Genomic DNA, 14688 nt, shown 5'->3' on the forward strand with positions numbered 1-14688 from the left:
CATGGGGCTGTGCGTTATCATGCTGAAACATGAGGTGATGGTGGCGGATGAATGGCACGACAATGGGCCAGGATCGCGTCACGATATCTCGGTGTATTCCAATTGCCATCGATAAAATTCAATTGTGTTCATTGTCTGTAGCTTATGCCTGCCCATACCATAACCCCACCGCCACCATGGGGCACTCTGTTCACAACATTGACATCAGCAAACCGCTCTCCTGACAAATTCTCTAAAATTACGTTGGAGGCGGCTTATGGTCGAGAAATGAACATTCCATTTTCTGGCAACATCTCTGGTGGACATTCCTGGAGTCAGCATGCCAATTGCACACTCCCTCAAAACTTGAGACATCTGTGGCATTGGGTTGTGTGACAAAAATCCATATTTTAGAATGGCCTTTTATTGTCCCCAGCACAAGGTGCACATGTGTAATGATCATGCTGTTTAATCAACTTATTGATATGCCACACCTGTCAGGTGGATGGATTACCTTGGCAAAGGAGAAATGCTCACTAACAGGGATGTAAAGAAAATTGTGCACCAAATCTGAGATAAATATGCTTTTTGTGCGTATGGAATGTTTCTGGGATTTTTTATTTCAGCTCATGAAACATGGGACCAACACTTTACATGTTGTGTTTATCTTTTTGTTCAGTGTATATTTCCACACTGTGAGGTTGGAATAATAGTGTGAAATTGAGAAAATTATTATAATTTTAGTGTAAGAGCTCTTTGAAAAGATCACCTGAAATTTCAGCCTGTTTTGGTGGGTTGGAGTTTTGGCCTGCCTGGTGACATCACCAGGCGTAAATGAGTTAACCAGACCAATAAGAAAGAGAGTTCCAACCATCTCTGCCAATAACAGCTAGTTTTTAGTTTAACCCTCCCCACTCAGACCACTCCCAGACAGTCCTAGCAAAAATTTAGCTTGAGAGAAATTGCTCTTTGCTAAGAAGCTATTTTTGTTTCTTTTTGACCATTTTAATTGAAAACAATCACAGTAAGGTACTTAATTGTTACCCAGAAATGATTTGATATTGAGATAAATATGGCTGCTTTGGACCTTTCAAAAAATAATCAACACTCAGGAGGATGCAGATAGCTGAAGAAGTATGCTTAGATATGCAGAAAAATTAACATATTTTGAACATAGAATTCAGCATAATGATTATGTCTCTAGAGTGCAGGAAAAATATGTTTCAGGGTTTTGGAAAATGCTAAATTCTCCAACTTCCGGACTGGGGGCTTACATACTTTGTACCCCCAGATTTTTGGGTGCATGACGCCCCTGATGTGTAGCCTGCTATTGATATCTGTATTATTAATTAGGGAAGCCTATTTTATTCTATTCTTTCAAAATGATAAGCTTAGGTGATATTAAATTATATCCATCACTTTTCCATACACACTGTGGCACTCCAACACAGGGCTTATGAGAATGGGCGCCGAGGCTGAGTTCGGTCAAATCATGACTTCTGTGATCTTCAGGTCGGAAAGTCGAAGCTCTAGAAAGAGGCCCGAGTTCCCGAGTTGGAATTCCGAGTTGGATGACGGTTCATAAGATTTTCCCCAGTCGGAACTCGTTTTTTTCCCAAGTTCCCAGTTGTTTTGAACACACTGAAGTCGGATGTCGGAGATTTCAGTGTTTCCAGTTCCGAGTTCCCAGTATTTTTGAACGCGACATTACTGGTTGTTGACGTCATGCTGGCAGCGACGAAGACGTCATGAGCGTTTTACCACCCAACATGGCGGATTTTGATACCATCTATGAGTTAGACGAGGAAGATGAACGTGTAGTGAGTGAAGAACACCTTGTTAGATATTGCCCAGAACCTGTGATTATGCGAGGGGCCGGGCACATCACCGTGTAAGCAATTCAAAGCGCAGTCATCATGATTCGTTATGTTGTCCTGCCTCATCAGCTCGCTAGCTAGCCTGCCAACAAAAATGCCTGCTATGAAATACAATTTACTACTAGGCCGTGGCAATAACAGTCAACTGTGTGGTCTTATAGTAGGACAAAACTGTTACCTTTGTCTTTATTGATGAGGCTATGGTGATCTATTGCGTACCTGCTATTCCTGCTTTATAGTTTACTAGCTAGTTCGCATAACTATAGTTGTGCGAACTAGCTAGCTAACGCTTTAGCTAGCTACACTGGTTGTCAGCAAACTAGCCTGACAAGGCATCTGCTGTAACAAAAATGACAAGCCAACATGACAACTACTGTAACTAGTGAATATTTTGACAGGGCTGGCTTATTCAAATGGTGGTGATGAACCAATAGTATTTCCAGCAAGCTTGCTAGCTACCATCCATAGATGTATCATTCTGTGTTAAGATACTCCCTGCTTAAAGCTAGAATCAATTTTGAACTTGGCTATAAATGTATGATATAGCGTTACCCATTAATTATTGAAGAATTTAACTTATAAATGCCTCATGAGTTTAGTTCAACTGTTGTACGCCATCAGAACGCAAAATAAGCTTTGTTTGTAAACAATGTAGCTAAATGTAAACAAACACTGTATAGCCGCAAACATGGTTAAAACTGTAATTTTGATATCATGGATGGTCAGTCCTTGCATCCATAGCTCTGTCTATGCATTTGAGAGTGCTTACATTTCCCCAGGCCCATCCCTCAGCTTTTTACCAAAATAGAGGTGGTGTACCTGCTTTGTTATTGTTTTAACTGCGGATTCTAGCTTTAACAGCTATGGACACAACAAAACATTATTACTTTGCCAAATGATAACGCAATAATAGTCAAGTATACTTCCTCTAGTGTCTACAACGGCATTATGCATATGATGTGTCCTTGTCATCCTATTGAATTGTCTCAACAGGGGAAGCTATTCACATAATGAAACAAATTACAGCTTATTCAGGAAATTCATTTTTTGTTTGTTTTGCTGTCTAGACATTGTAAAGTGTTAGGTACTAGGTCTACATTTGTATAGGTATTTATATTTATTTGTAGAGAGTTCAAAGCGTTTGTTATTCCGTCCCCATTAAAAACCTTGCCAGGTTTCCCTTGTGACAGCCAACAGTCACAGTACAGTACTTTTATAAATGTCCAATGGAAAGTTTGTTTCATCTCTTTACCATTTGTATGTTTCTTTTTGACAGGTTTGGCTTAAGCAACAAATTTGACACAGAGTTTCCCTCAGTTCTCACGGGAAAGGTACAGTAGCCCAATTCATTAGTATCGTCTCATGCACTTCTCCAAAGCAATGTTTTGTGCTTGCCAAATGATTTGGATTGGGATGCGAATTAAGCAATTTAAGCTATTATGGTGGCTCCATTGTTCTATTTGCCCTTTGACAAATCAGACCATCCCTGAATTACCTCTGTCAAGTTTCTTAAGTGCTTTTGATCTGATGGAGCAACACACCACGGTGCATCCAAAGCTGAAGTGAAGGTCTGTCAATGAGTAAGCCGTCTTTGGAGCCCAGTTGGTCAGGGGTCCAGTGTTTCGGAGGACACAGCTCCAGGTGATAAAATAATGAAATAAAGACTGTGCCATGCACAAGAAAGGGCAGCTTCCTGGGTCAGACACTGCAACACAAGAAGGCTGAAGGGATAAGAGCAGGCCGAGGGAAGTGCAGGGCAATAAAAAGTCTCTCCAGTATTGTGGCCCATGGTGACATGATGGAAGAGGTCACAATTATGATGATTGAAGGGTGCAGATCAGCAGGCCCTTATTCCTATTCTGTTTGCAAAGAGACCTTTGCATCCTGTCATAAAAGATTACGACCCCAGTTTTATGGTGTACAGACCCAGAGAGGAATTAGCATCCATTCATGTTGTTTGTATGGCCGCTGCCACAGGCACTGAGCTTATCTCTCCCTTTAGTCCCTCTCTGCCGTGAATAGACAAGAGATTGGTTAGCAAGTTGCAGTCGTACTAGTGAGAGATCCGATCTCTGGATAGCATCTCCAAATATCTAGGCCACCTGTTTGTTTTCTAAGGCTGTTTGATCCTGTAGACTACAGTACAGGTTTTTCCTTTTAAAAAAATTTGTGGAATTTTGCAGGAAATGGTTGCCTTTCTCCTACTTTCCCTTTCAGAAGTCTGTTTTTGGTTCATATTGCTGAGCAATTAGTGCTTTTTGAGGTCGTTTCGATTCAAACAAAATAATCACGGTTTACGATTTTGGTTTTAAACATGAAATGCACTATGCATTATGTGGGTTGAATGCTGCAACAACACAGAATAAAACAATTATAAAGTCCCATGATGGTAGTGACTGCCCATTACTGCTTATCACTTATTAACCAGCATTTATTCACATTACTTTACTTTAATAAAATATTTTATTTATTTGATTACTTTATTATTTCATTCCAAGTCATCATCTCATCTCTAAAGAGCTGCTGCCTATGCTGTCTGACAATATCAACATTTTTGTAGTTCTTCAAAGTATACTGAACAAAAAAGTGTTAGTCCCATGAGCTGAAATAAAAGATCCCAGAAATGTTTCAAACGCACAAAAAGCTTATTTCTCAAAAATGTTGTGCACAAATTTGTTTACATCCCTGTTAGTGAGCATTTCTCCTTTGCCAAGATAATCCATCCACCTGACAGGTGTGGCATATCAAGAAGCTGATTAAACAGCATGATCATTACACAGGTGCACTGATCATTACACAGGTGCACCTTGTGCTGGAGACAATAAAAGGCCACTCTAAAATGTGCAGGTATGTCACACAACACAATGCCACAAGTTTTGAGGGAGCGTGCAATTGGCATGCTGACTGCAGGAATGTCCACCAGAGCTGTTGCCAGAGAATTTAATGTTAATTTCTCTACCATTTCTCTACTAACGTCGTTTTAGAGAATTTGGCAGTCTGTCCAACCGGCCTCACAACCGCAGACCACGTGTAACCACGCCAGCCCAGGACCTCCACATCCGGCTTCTTCACCTGTGGGATTGTCTGAAACCAGCCACCCGGACAGCTGATGAAACTTTGGGTTTGCATAACCGAATAATTTCTGCACAAACTGTCAGAAACCGTCTCAATTAAGCTCATCTGCGTGCTCGTCGTCCTCACCGGGGTCGTGACCTGACTGCAGTTGCTCACCTTCGATGGCCACTAGCACGCTGGAGAAGTGTGCTCTTCACCGATGAATCCCGGTTTCAACTGTACCGGGCAGATGGCATGTTGGTGAGCGGTTTGCTGATGTCAACGTTGTGAACAGAGTGCCCCATGATGGCGGAGGGGTTATGGTATGGGCAGGCATAAGCTATGGACAACAACCACTATTGCATTTTATCGATGGCAATTGGAATGCACAGAGAGACTGTGATGAGATCCTGAGGCCCATTGTCGTGCCATTCTGTTTCAGCATGATTCGGAAAGTATTCAGATCCCTTGACTTTTTCCACATTTTGTGACATAGCCTTATTCTAAAATGGATTCAATTGTTTTTTCCCCTCATCAATCTACACACAATACCCCATAATGACAAAGCAAAAACAGGTTTTTAGACATTTCTGCAAATTTATAAAAAATATCAAAACTTAAATATCACATTTACAGAAGTATTCAGACACTTTACTCAGTACTTTGTTGAAGCCCCTTTGGCACCTTTGGGTATGACGTTACAAGCTTGGCACACCTGTATTTGAGGAGTTTCTTCCATTCCTCTCTGCAGATCCTCTCAAGCTATGTCAGGTTGGATGGGGAGCGTCGCTGCACAGCTATTCTCAGGTCTCTCCAGAGATGTTCGTTTGGGTTCAAGTCTGGGCTCTGGCTGGGCCACTCAAGGACATTCAGAGACTTGTCCCGAAGCCACTCCTGCGTTGTCTTGGCTGTGTGCTTTGAGTTGTTGTCCTGTTAGAAGGTAAACCTTCGCCCCCAGTTTGAGGTCCTGAGCGCTCTGGAGAAGGTTTTCATCAAGGATCTCTCTATACTTTTCTGCGCTAAACTATGAAGAATATTGGCCTGTTGGAAACTCCCTACTACATCGCACAGTTCGGGCTTGATCTGATTTAGCTCTAGAGAAACTGCGCATCGAGCTCACAGAAAAACCCTGAATGAAATAGAATTCCAATAATTTAACCGATATCAGTCAATTAGTCATTTAATAACTGACATTTTGGTTAATTGCTCAGCACTATTGCTTCAGATGAAAAACTATTTTAAGCTCAAATGATTGAAAACAATTATGAGCTGATTTGTCTCGGAGAGAATGACCAATTACAAAATTTCAACCACATTTCCTCTGTCTGACTCTTCCTATCCATGTCTTCCTCCCTTCTCCCCCTTCTCCAGGTGGCTCCAGAGGAGTTTAAAACCAGCATCAGCAGAGTGAACGCTTGTTTGAAGAAGAACTTGCCTGTCAATGTGAAGTGGCTTCTTTGCGGCTGCCTGTGCTGTTGCTGTACGGTGGGCTTCAGTCTGTGGCCCGTTATATGCCTCAACAAGAGAGTAAGTCTCAATCAGCTCTCGTGTGATGTGTGCTGCACAGTCCCACTACCTAAGTCCGCAGGCCCACTCATTACTCATGGGCTAGTTTACAAATCCAGCCGTATTGGTCTTAAGGGGGCAATAGGGCAATAATAACCTGTGTGTAAAAATTGTACATTGCACCACTGAAGGCCAGTCCAGCTGAAGGGTACGTCACTGAAAGGTGGTGCCTCGACCCAGTGTTATTCTAAAGTGGAAATTACAAGCTGGTAAAAGTACGAGTTCAGTCCATAAACATGTATCTTTGTCTCATAATACTGTGGTTGCTGTTATTATCATTTGTAAAAGAGTGTGAAGTCAAGGTAATTACTAGAAAATATTTCAATCTTGCATGTGCATATGTGCTCCTTTACCAACAGGCAAACAGATCTATTCAGAAGTTGTTGGAATGGGAAAACAACCGACTATATCACAAGGTAAGAACAAATTGCATATTAGCACTTGTCTGAAAGACCATAACAGTTATGTCATTTGTGAAGGGTTAAAGATGCAATCGTTAATGGTGAAACAGCGATGTCCATTTGCGATATTACAACAAAGACGTTACTGCAAACAACGAACACTGTTTTTTCCTTCTCTGACATCACACGCGCGATAGAAGAGCACAATATGTACTGCAATATTTTTGGCCATGCTGGAGGACGCTCCCTCAGCTCGGAAACAAAAACAATAACAGCGGGGTGGGGCGGTCAGTGGCACTGTTTCCCCCTACTGCGCATTCCGTCTTTAAGCGATGTTAAAGTAGCAGGGTTAAAGTCCGGAGACTGAGATGGCCATTGCAAAATGTTGATTTTTGTGGTCAATTAACCATTTCTTTGTGAATTCTGATTAGTGCTTGGGGTTACTGTTTTGCTGGAAGATCGACTTGTGGCCAAGTTTCAGCCTCCTGGCAGAGGCAACCAGGTTTCTGGCTAAAATGTCCTGGCACTGGGTAAAGTTCATGATGCCGTTGACCTTAACAAGGGCCCCAGGACCAGTGGAAGCAAAACAACCCCATAACATCAACGATCCACAACCATTTCTTACAGTCGGTATGAGGTCATTTTCTTCATATGCTTCTGTTTTTCAACACCAAACCCACCACTGGTGTGCATGGCCAAAGAGCTCTTTTTTTTTTTGTCATCTGACCATAGCACCGGTTCTAATCCAAGTGCCAATGCCGTTTATCAAACCCCCAGGTGCTATGGTCAGATGACATGAAAATACAGTGGTGGGTTTGGCGTTGAAAAACGGAAGCATATGCAAAAAAGAACCTCATACATACTGTAAAATGTGGTGGTGGTGCATCAAAATCCACAAAGAAATGGTTAATTGACCACAAAATCAACATTTTGCAATGGCCATCAGTCTCCGGACTTGAACCCTGCTACTTTAACATAGCTTAAAGATGGAATGCGCAGTAGGTGGAAACAGTGCCACTGACTGCCCCACCCCGCTGTTATTGTTTTTGTTTCCGAGCTGAGGGTTGAATTGAAGAGGGCAGTCCATAAGCGCAGACGAAGGATATGAAGGATCTGGAAAGATTCTGTATGGAGGAATGGTCTAAGATCCGTCCCAATGTGTTCTCCAATCTCATATAACATTTTAGAAAAAGGCACAGTGCCGTTATCCTCGCAAGGGAAGGGTGCAGGAGAATTGAAAACCGCGGCCTATATTCTGACCCCTATCTTTTTTTAGATGTTTTTGTATTACGTGTTAAACAAATCTATTTCATTGAGCAATCGTATAAGTATAAAATAATATAATCTTCCAATTTTTGGACCATACAATATCACTCAGTATTTGTATTATGTTTTATAAACCTTTATCAAGGTTGCCAATAATTATGGACCACACTGTAGTTTTAAAGCCTTTCCTAAATTCCCCTCACACTAGGGGATATCTCAGACAGATTTGTTAACCAGACGGGATGTGGGTGTCTGTGCGGTGTTAAGTCTGTCCTTACTTTCACCTCTTCTATTTAGCTGGGCCTGCACTGGAAACTCAGCAAAAGGAAATGTGAAAGCAGCAATATGATGGAATATGTAAGTATGATGCATTCATGCTCCCCTAAAGCAGAATATGATTCTTGCCAACATATTATGGAGTATTACAAATCGCAAATCGCAACAGACGCAAAATATATGGTCATTTATGCAATGTACAATAGAGCAGTGCCTACTGGAAAAAGAGCGTCTGCTAAATGACTTAAATGTAAATGGAAAGATTCATTTCTGAAAGAAAAGTGTAAAATGAAATGAATTAACTTTTCCCTCCACAGGTAATTCTTATAGAATTCTTACCCAAATATCCTATATTCCGACCGGACTGAGCTGAGGAGGCTGTTGGGAGACCTGCAGTGTGGGCCCTTGACTCCAATCCGTAGTGCCTTGTATATATGTTGGAATGAGGGTCTGCACCGGTGTCTAGAGATGTCCCTTACAACTCCCAGTACCCTGTACAATAGAAATTGCAACACTGTCACTTTGCTTTAGAGCAGATTTTGCACAGTTCCTTTCGAAGTATAAAAATGCCCCCTTTTGTTGTGTAATACAACTAGTGATTGCACAAAAATATATTGTTGAAAAGTGCATTTATCCCAAAGAGCCAACATCAATCGAGCCTATGTATCATATCAGTATTGCTTTGGAAAGAATTGGACACCACCTAGAGCATCATTGCCTTATGTAAAACAATAAACCATTTTATATATAAGACCGGAGGAGACGAGCATTTTGTAGCCCACCAAGTTCAAATTCTGGTTATTGGGGTTACTTTCCTCAATTCAATTCTTCTTTTTAACAAAAAGTAGATGGGATGCTTGATTTGCCTAACGTACTATTTAACAGCATCATGTGTTTCTTTACTTTGGAAATGACCCTCTGTACAGGAGAAGTTACAAAACCAACCTGTAAATATGTTAGGAGAAACTGTACAGTGGTATGCTGTTGTTTACGTTGTTATTTAGATCTTTGATTTGTTTTTGCCAAGATAATGCTGTACCATAGTTTTGTTTATGAAAGATGTCTCTTACCAGTTTATATGGACCTGTTTACCTAGTAAGCCATATCATTTACAATGTATGTGATGCCAGAGTTAGGACAGAAAATTGCACTTAAACTTGTCAGGATTTCAGAGGATGGTCAAACTGAGGTTAGGAGTAATTTTACAATGACACTAGTGATGCATGTTATTTGTGTGGTTTTGCCAACTAAGGAGAAAAAGGTAAAAGTGTCATCCAGTTTAGCGTGAGATGGCTACTTATCTTTATGATGTACTGTTGGAAACAAAGACTCCAACTTGGTACTACCATGTCAAATTTTTCGTCAATCTTTTTATTGCAGCTTTGTTCATTTTATCATTTTGTATTTTCCTATAATGTGTTTTGTCCTTGTTGTTAAAAAACACATACAGCCTAGAGAACATTACATATTGAAATAAATGTTTCCTTAGTTATTCATTTTGTTCAGAGTTAGGGCTCTATTCAATCCGCATCGCTGAAGTTCAGCTTTACAGCGTGATTGAAATTTAAAGGCAATGTTTCCACTTTAGTGGAGACAGCATTCACAGTAACACTGCATATGCCAGCTCAATCTGAAATGACCTTTGAATTTCTATCGCGGAATATGTAACCCTTCAGCTTTACATATTGAAGAGAGGCCTTAGTGTTGTGTCCTTCACTTGTAGCTGAGAGTTTTGCTGCGTTATAGTGCCACTGGAATGTTCGATGAACCACAGTCAGAGAACTGGTGTACTGGTTGACATATGCTCACTTGTATTGTGGAGTATTGGCCCTGTTACAGAGTACTTGTAAATGTTTGTCATGACAACTCAATCCCTATGGAAAGCTAAAATAAATTGTTGATTTTGAATTTTCTCCCAGAGTTTTTTTTTATTTTTTATTTTTATTTATTTATTTATTTATTTTTTTTATTTTTTTATTTTGTCATTTAGCAGACGCTCTTATCCAGAGCGACTTACAGGAGCAATTAGGGTTAAGTGCCTTGCTCAAGGGCACATCGACAGATTTTTCACCTAGTCGGCTCAGGGATTAGAACCAGCAACCTTTCGGTTACTGGCACAACGCTCTTACCCACTAAGCTACCTACCTTACTGCCATATGGTAAATTCAGTATCATTTGTTATACAGATCATCTTATTTCATCTGTGGTAATGTACTTTACCCACAGCCTGCTACTGAAACCTGGCTGTTTGTCATGTTTAACAAGGTGCTGAATCGTTAACTTAAGATGGCCTGTAATTACTTGACACATTTGGAATACTATTACCATAAATAGCTAGCACATTTAGGGCATGGAACTGTGGCCCCTGAGTTTGTGGCCAAAATCTAATAGGTTACTATATCACAACCCCCATACATACACTGGAGTGGTGGGCTTCGTTGTAATGAGTAGAGGTTTGTTTTATAGACCCCCTTTGTTCTTGGCTTTATTGTTCACATTGTCCTGTTGGAAGTTGGGATGAGGGAATAAGGTCTAGAGCACTCAACTCTGGACCTCAAAGCCAGTCCCACTTCATCTTTTCATTGTTGCTCTCTAATCAGGGACTGATTTAGACCTGGGACACCAGGTGAGTGCAATTCATTACCAGGTAGAACAGAAAACAAGCAGGCGCCGGACCTCATAGGGTAAGAGTTTAATACCCCTGGTCTACAGGATCAAGGGAAGTTGGCTTACTTTACTCTACCCCTACTGTATTAAGCACCCCTCCAATCTAACGGAGTACCACTTTGGGTTATGTAACTTGTAGCATCCTTTGCAAAAGCATAATATTGATGTCAAAGATCATACACAATCAATTGAGGGGAGTTTGACCATGAAGAGGTGGAGATGGGTGAATGGGTCTCTCCTTCCCTGTCCTCCAGAGGGCAGACTGACACACCACGATGGGAGAGGAGCTGTGAGTGTTATGTAGTGTACAGCTGGTCTAACCATTTTGGATTCATGTAATTCAACTCTTGGTTTAATCTCTGTCACATCTCGGCTAAATTGTCTTTTTGAATAAAACCCTTATACATTTCCAATTTTCCTGATACCAGTATGAGACGAAGAAGTGTGGGCCAATATTCACCCACAAACATAAATAATAAATAATAATATGCCATTTAGCAGACGCTTTTATCCAAAGCGACTTACAGTCATGCGTGCATACATTTTTTTTTTGTGTATGGGTGGTCCCGGGGATTGAACCCACTACCTTGGCGTTACAAGCGCCGTGCTCTACCAGCTGAGCTACAGAGGACCACATGATTTATATGCTATCACATATTGAGTGTTGAAGTTAATTGATTGTACTTGCAATCACATTATTATGTAACAAATGCATCACATTACTTGTGGGGAAAGAGAGGGATTGATTTTGCTATGGTCCAGCGGCATTATCTAACCAAGAATGTTGGTCTCATTTCAACTGAAACGCTTGCATTTTAGGTATTCAATGATCGAAAGCTAAGGGAATAACTGTTTCTGTCAGTGTCTCCGTATGCTTGCACAACAGCTGTTTCTCAACATCCTCTGCAGGTGCCAGCAACCACCCATAACTCCTGATTATGTTTTCATTAGGTTGCAGCAGGGGCGATGTGTTCAATAGGGCGATATGGGCGACGCACTGCCAAACGGGAAAAGGAAGGGATTTTTTTTCTAATCAATTATATCACGGCAACAGTAGTTATCAGTGTTGTAATCTAGACGTCTGATCTGCCACAGTGCCACTAAATGTCCAATCAGGCTAAAGTCGTGCTTCAAATGCCCCCCCCCCCCCCCTTTTGGGGCGATTTCAGTCAGGTTGAAAATCGCCCAAAAGTCTGTCATAGACTCCCTTGTAAAATCTATTTTTTTCAAATATCAGAGCTTTCAATACAATCTCTATGGGTTTCTGAGGGCTTGCACTTACGCGCTTTCGTCATACGTAACATAATCATGAACGTAACTAAGAAAAGAGCGGGTAGCCTCATCAATCAATTCACTACTACTGTGAAAATGGCTAGGCTTCAGTGCAACTCGATTGTGTCTTTGAAAGAAGTTCCTTTTTGTCGGCGAACAAATGAAGATAAATTGGCAACGAAACAATTAGGACCTCCCAGACCAAATTTAATAATTCAACAGGTTTCTACTAAAGGGGGGAAGTCCTACACCCGAGGATTTTCCAAAAATTGGTACGAACGAAAAACCTGGCTAGCAGGCTGCGATGTAGCTAATGCAGTCTTCTGCTACCCCCTGCTTACTCTTTCACCCTGAAGGCGGCACGGCAGACAGCACCGCTTGGACAGCGACTGGTGTGTAACGGACATGCACCATCTTTCAGGAAAGATTAAGAAACATGAGCTGTCAAAGACCCACATGGATAGCTGTTTGAGATTGTCTGCTTTGGGGAGAGTGAACATTCCCACTCAACTGGATGAGGGATACAGGCTAGCTGTCCGCCGCCACAACGATGAGGTTAGTGTTGATAATCACAAGTTTACTGGAGAACTGAAACTGACAAGGCTGACAAGATAGGACCCTTTTGTCCATTGTTATTGGATAGGAACAGAACTTATAACCAGCTCCTGACCTAAATAGATCTTAGCACAACATTTTACTCAACATATCATATTCCATATTCACTATAACAAATATATTTACTACGACATTAGCAAGAACCGCCACATCCTCAGCCGGCTAATCCAGTGTGTGAAGTTTTGCGGAGTGTTTGAGTTAGCTTTGCGAGGCAAAGATGAAACTGAGGGCTCCACCAACCCTGGTAAGCCAACACTTTTGAGATCAGTCAATAAATGCTTCTGGTATTGACTTATATGCTGCCCCTGTCTTCATGTTGTTGCTGGACATATATTTTTTAAAATGTGTGTAGGTCACCTAAATCATCAGAAAAATTGCCCCCCCTGAGAATTTTTTCAGGAGCCGCCACTGGGTTGCAGTAATGATACGAAACAAGAGACAAGTATAAGCAATTTATTTTTCAATATAGATATTAATATAACCGTTTCTAACCAACCATTTCATCCCTTATATTTTTGACTGAGCTGAAATTGAGGCCCTGACCCTTGCTGGAAATCCAGGGATGATTTAAAGCTGTCATGGAGTCCTCTGCTGCTTGCTCTGTGACTCCACCGTCCTCATTTCCATTCTTCCTAAAGCTCTCCTGTGGCCACACGCCTGGCCCACTCCCCCTCATGCCACTCCAGATGACTGATATCCCCCCCAGCCACAGTACAGCCAACAGTAAAGCAAGGCCCATTGAGAGGATAGCATGACAGGCACTAGGCCCCAGAGCCTGTGGAGGAACAGACATGGAGGAATATACTTGTTTTTTTAAAGTGCTGGACTTTAAAACACACTCAATCCCATGCTTTAAGTGCTTTGTAAATATTATGTATAAAATACAAAAGACACAGATATTATTTGAGGTTTTAGAACATTATGAAACTGGGGATGGTCCATTACACAGGATAAAATGCCTACACTTCTCTTAAATATTAAACTATACAGAGGGCTTCCATCACATTCACAGTGTTTTATGACACCCTGAAAAGAATAGTGGAATTAAATCTAAAACTCCAACTAAGGCCAGCAGCTCTGATCTCCTCCTGGCTCTTCCTGTGAACATTATAACTAAATTGTGCTAAATAACATTGAACAGATCGTCCCTCCGCTTTCTCATTGGTAAGAAAATGAGGTGGGAGCTTTAAGAAAAAAATAAGGTTGTGGCAATTAAGGCAAGTGTTCGAACTTTGATTTGTCCTTCAACATGTACAAGGCACCCACATTAATCAAAGACATTCGGTATGAGGCATTGCACAAAAATGTAAGAGATTATTACAGTACAGTTAGGAAATAAATCATTCATAAAAACCAGAAGCCACTAGAACATCCTAGTATATATATGGATAAAACAACACAGTATCTGTTATAATCTAAAGGCTGAAGGTGTTGGAGAGGATGGGTACATGTGACTTTGGCATCTTTCTACATAGTCAACTGTCACCCTTTCCTAATCAATTTGGTATATTAAATCAATTTTCTTATTTAACTGTGGAATTATAGAGATATGTTTCATAGCCTAAAATAGGCCCTTTTCACATGAAATTTGAAATCTACAAATATATCCCATCATTAACAAATATGGGGGGGGAAACAAATGGGCATTGAACAGGTAAGCAAAATCTGCTAAAAACTAATGTTTAAAGCGTTCAAGACAGGGTAAAAACAAGAAT

The 14688-nt window shown here is 41.0% G+C and overlaps 1 protein-coding gene across 1 annotated transcript; it reads left to right on the forward strand.

The window, feature by feature from the left end:
- The first annotated feature begins 1723 nt into the window (after positions 1–1723).
- LOC311107814 (cysteine-rich hydrophobic domain-containing protein 2-like) lies at positions 1724–10332 on the forward strand. Its single transcript, XM_084150371.1, has 6 exons — positions 1724–1870; positions 3133–3187; positions 6282–6437; positions 6836–6892; positions 8441–8500; positions 8737–10332. The coding sequence occupies exons 1-6, from the start codon at positions 1728–1730 to the stop codon at positions 8785–8787; spliced, it is 522 nt and encodes a 173-aa protein (XP_084006497.1). The 5' UTR covers positions 1724–1727; the 3' UTR covers positions 8788–10332.
- Positions 10333–14688: the final 4356 nt, after the last annotated feature.

This window comes from Coregonus lavaretus (assembly GCF_964263955.1).
Source record: "Coregonus lavaretus genome assembly, chromosome: 32".
Classification (NCBI taxonomy): Eukaryota; Metazoa; Chordata; class Actinopteri; order Salmoniformes; family Salmonidae; genus Coregonus; species Coregonus lavaretus.

Bases quoted from the DNA above. Each gene is read 5' to 3' on its own strand.
- LOC311107814 (XM_084150371.1), top strand. From the start codon at position 1,728: ATGAGCGTTTTACCACCCAACATGGCGGATTTTGATACCATCTATGAG. The intron at 6,438-6,835 runs GTAAGTCTCAAT...CTTTACCAACAG, and splicing joins TTATATGCCTCAACAAGAGA to GCAAACAGATCTATTCAGAA. The intron at 6,893-8,440 runs GTAAGAACAAAT...TCTTCTATTTAG, and splicing joins ACAACCGACTATATCACAAG to CTGGGCCTGCACTGGAAACT.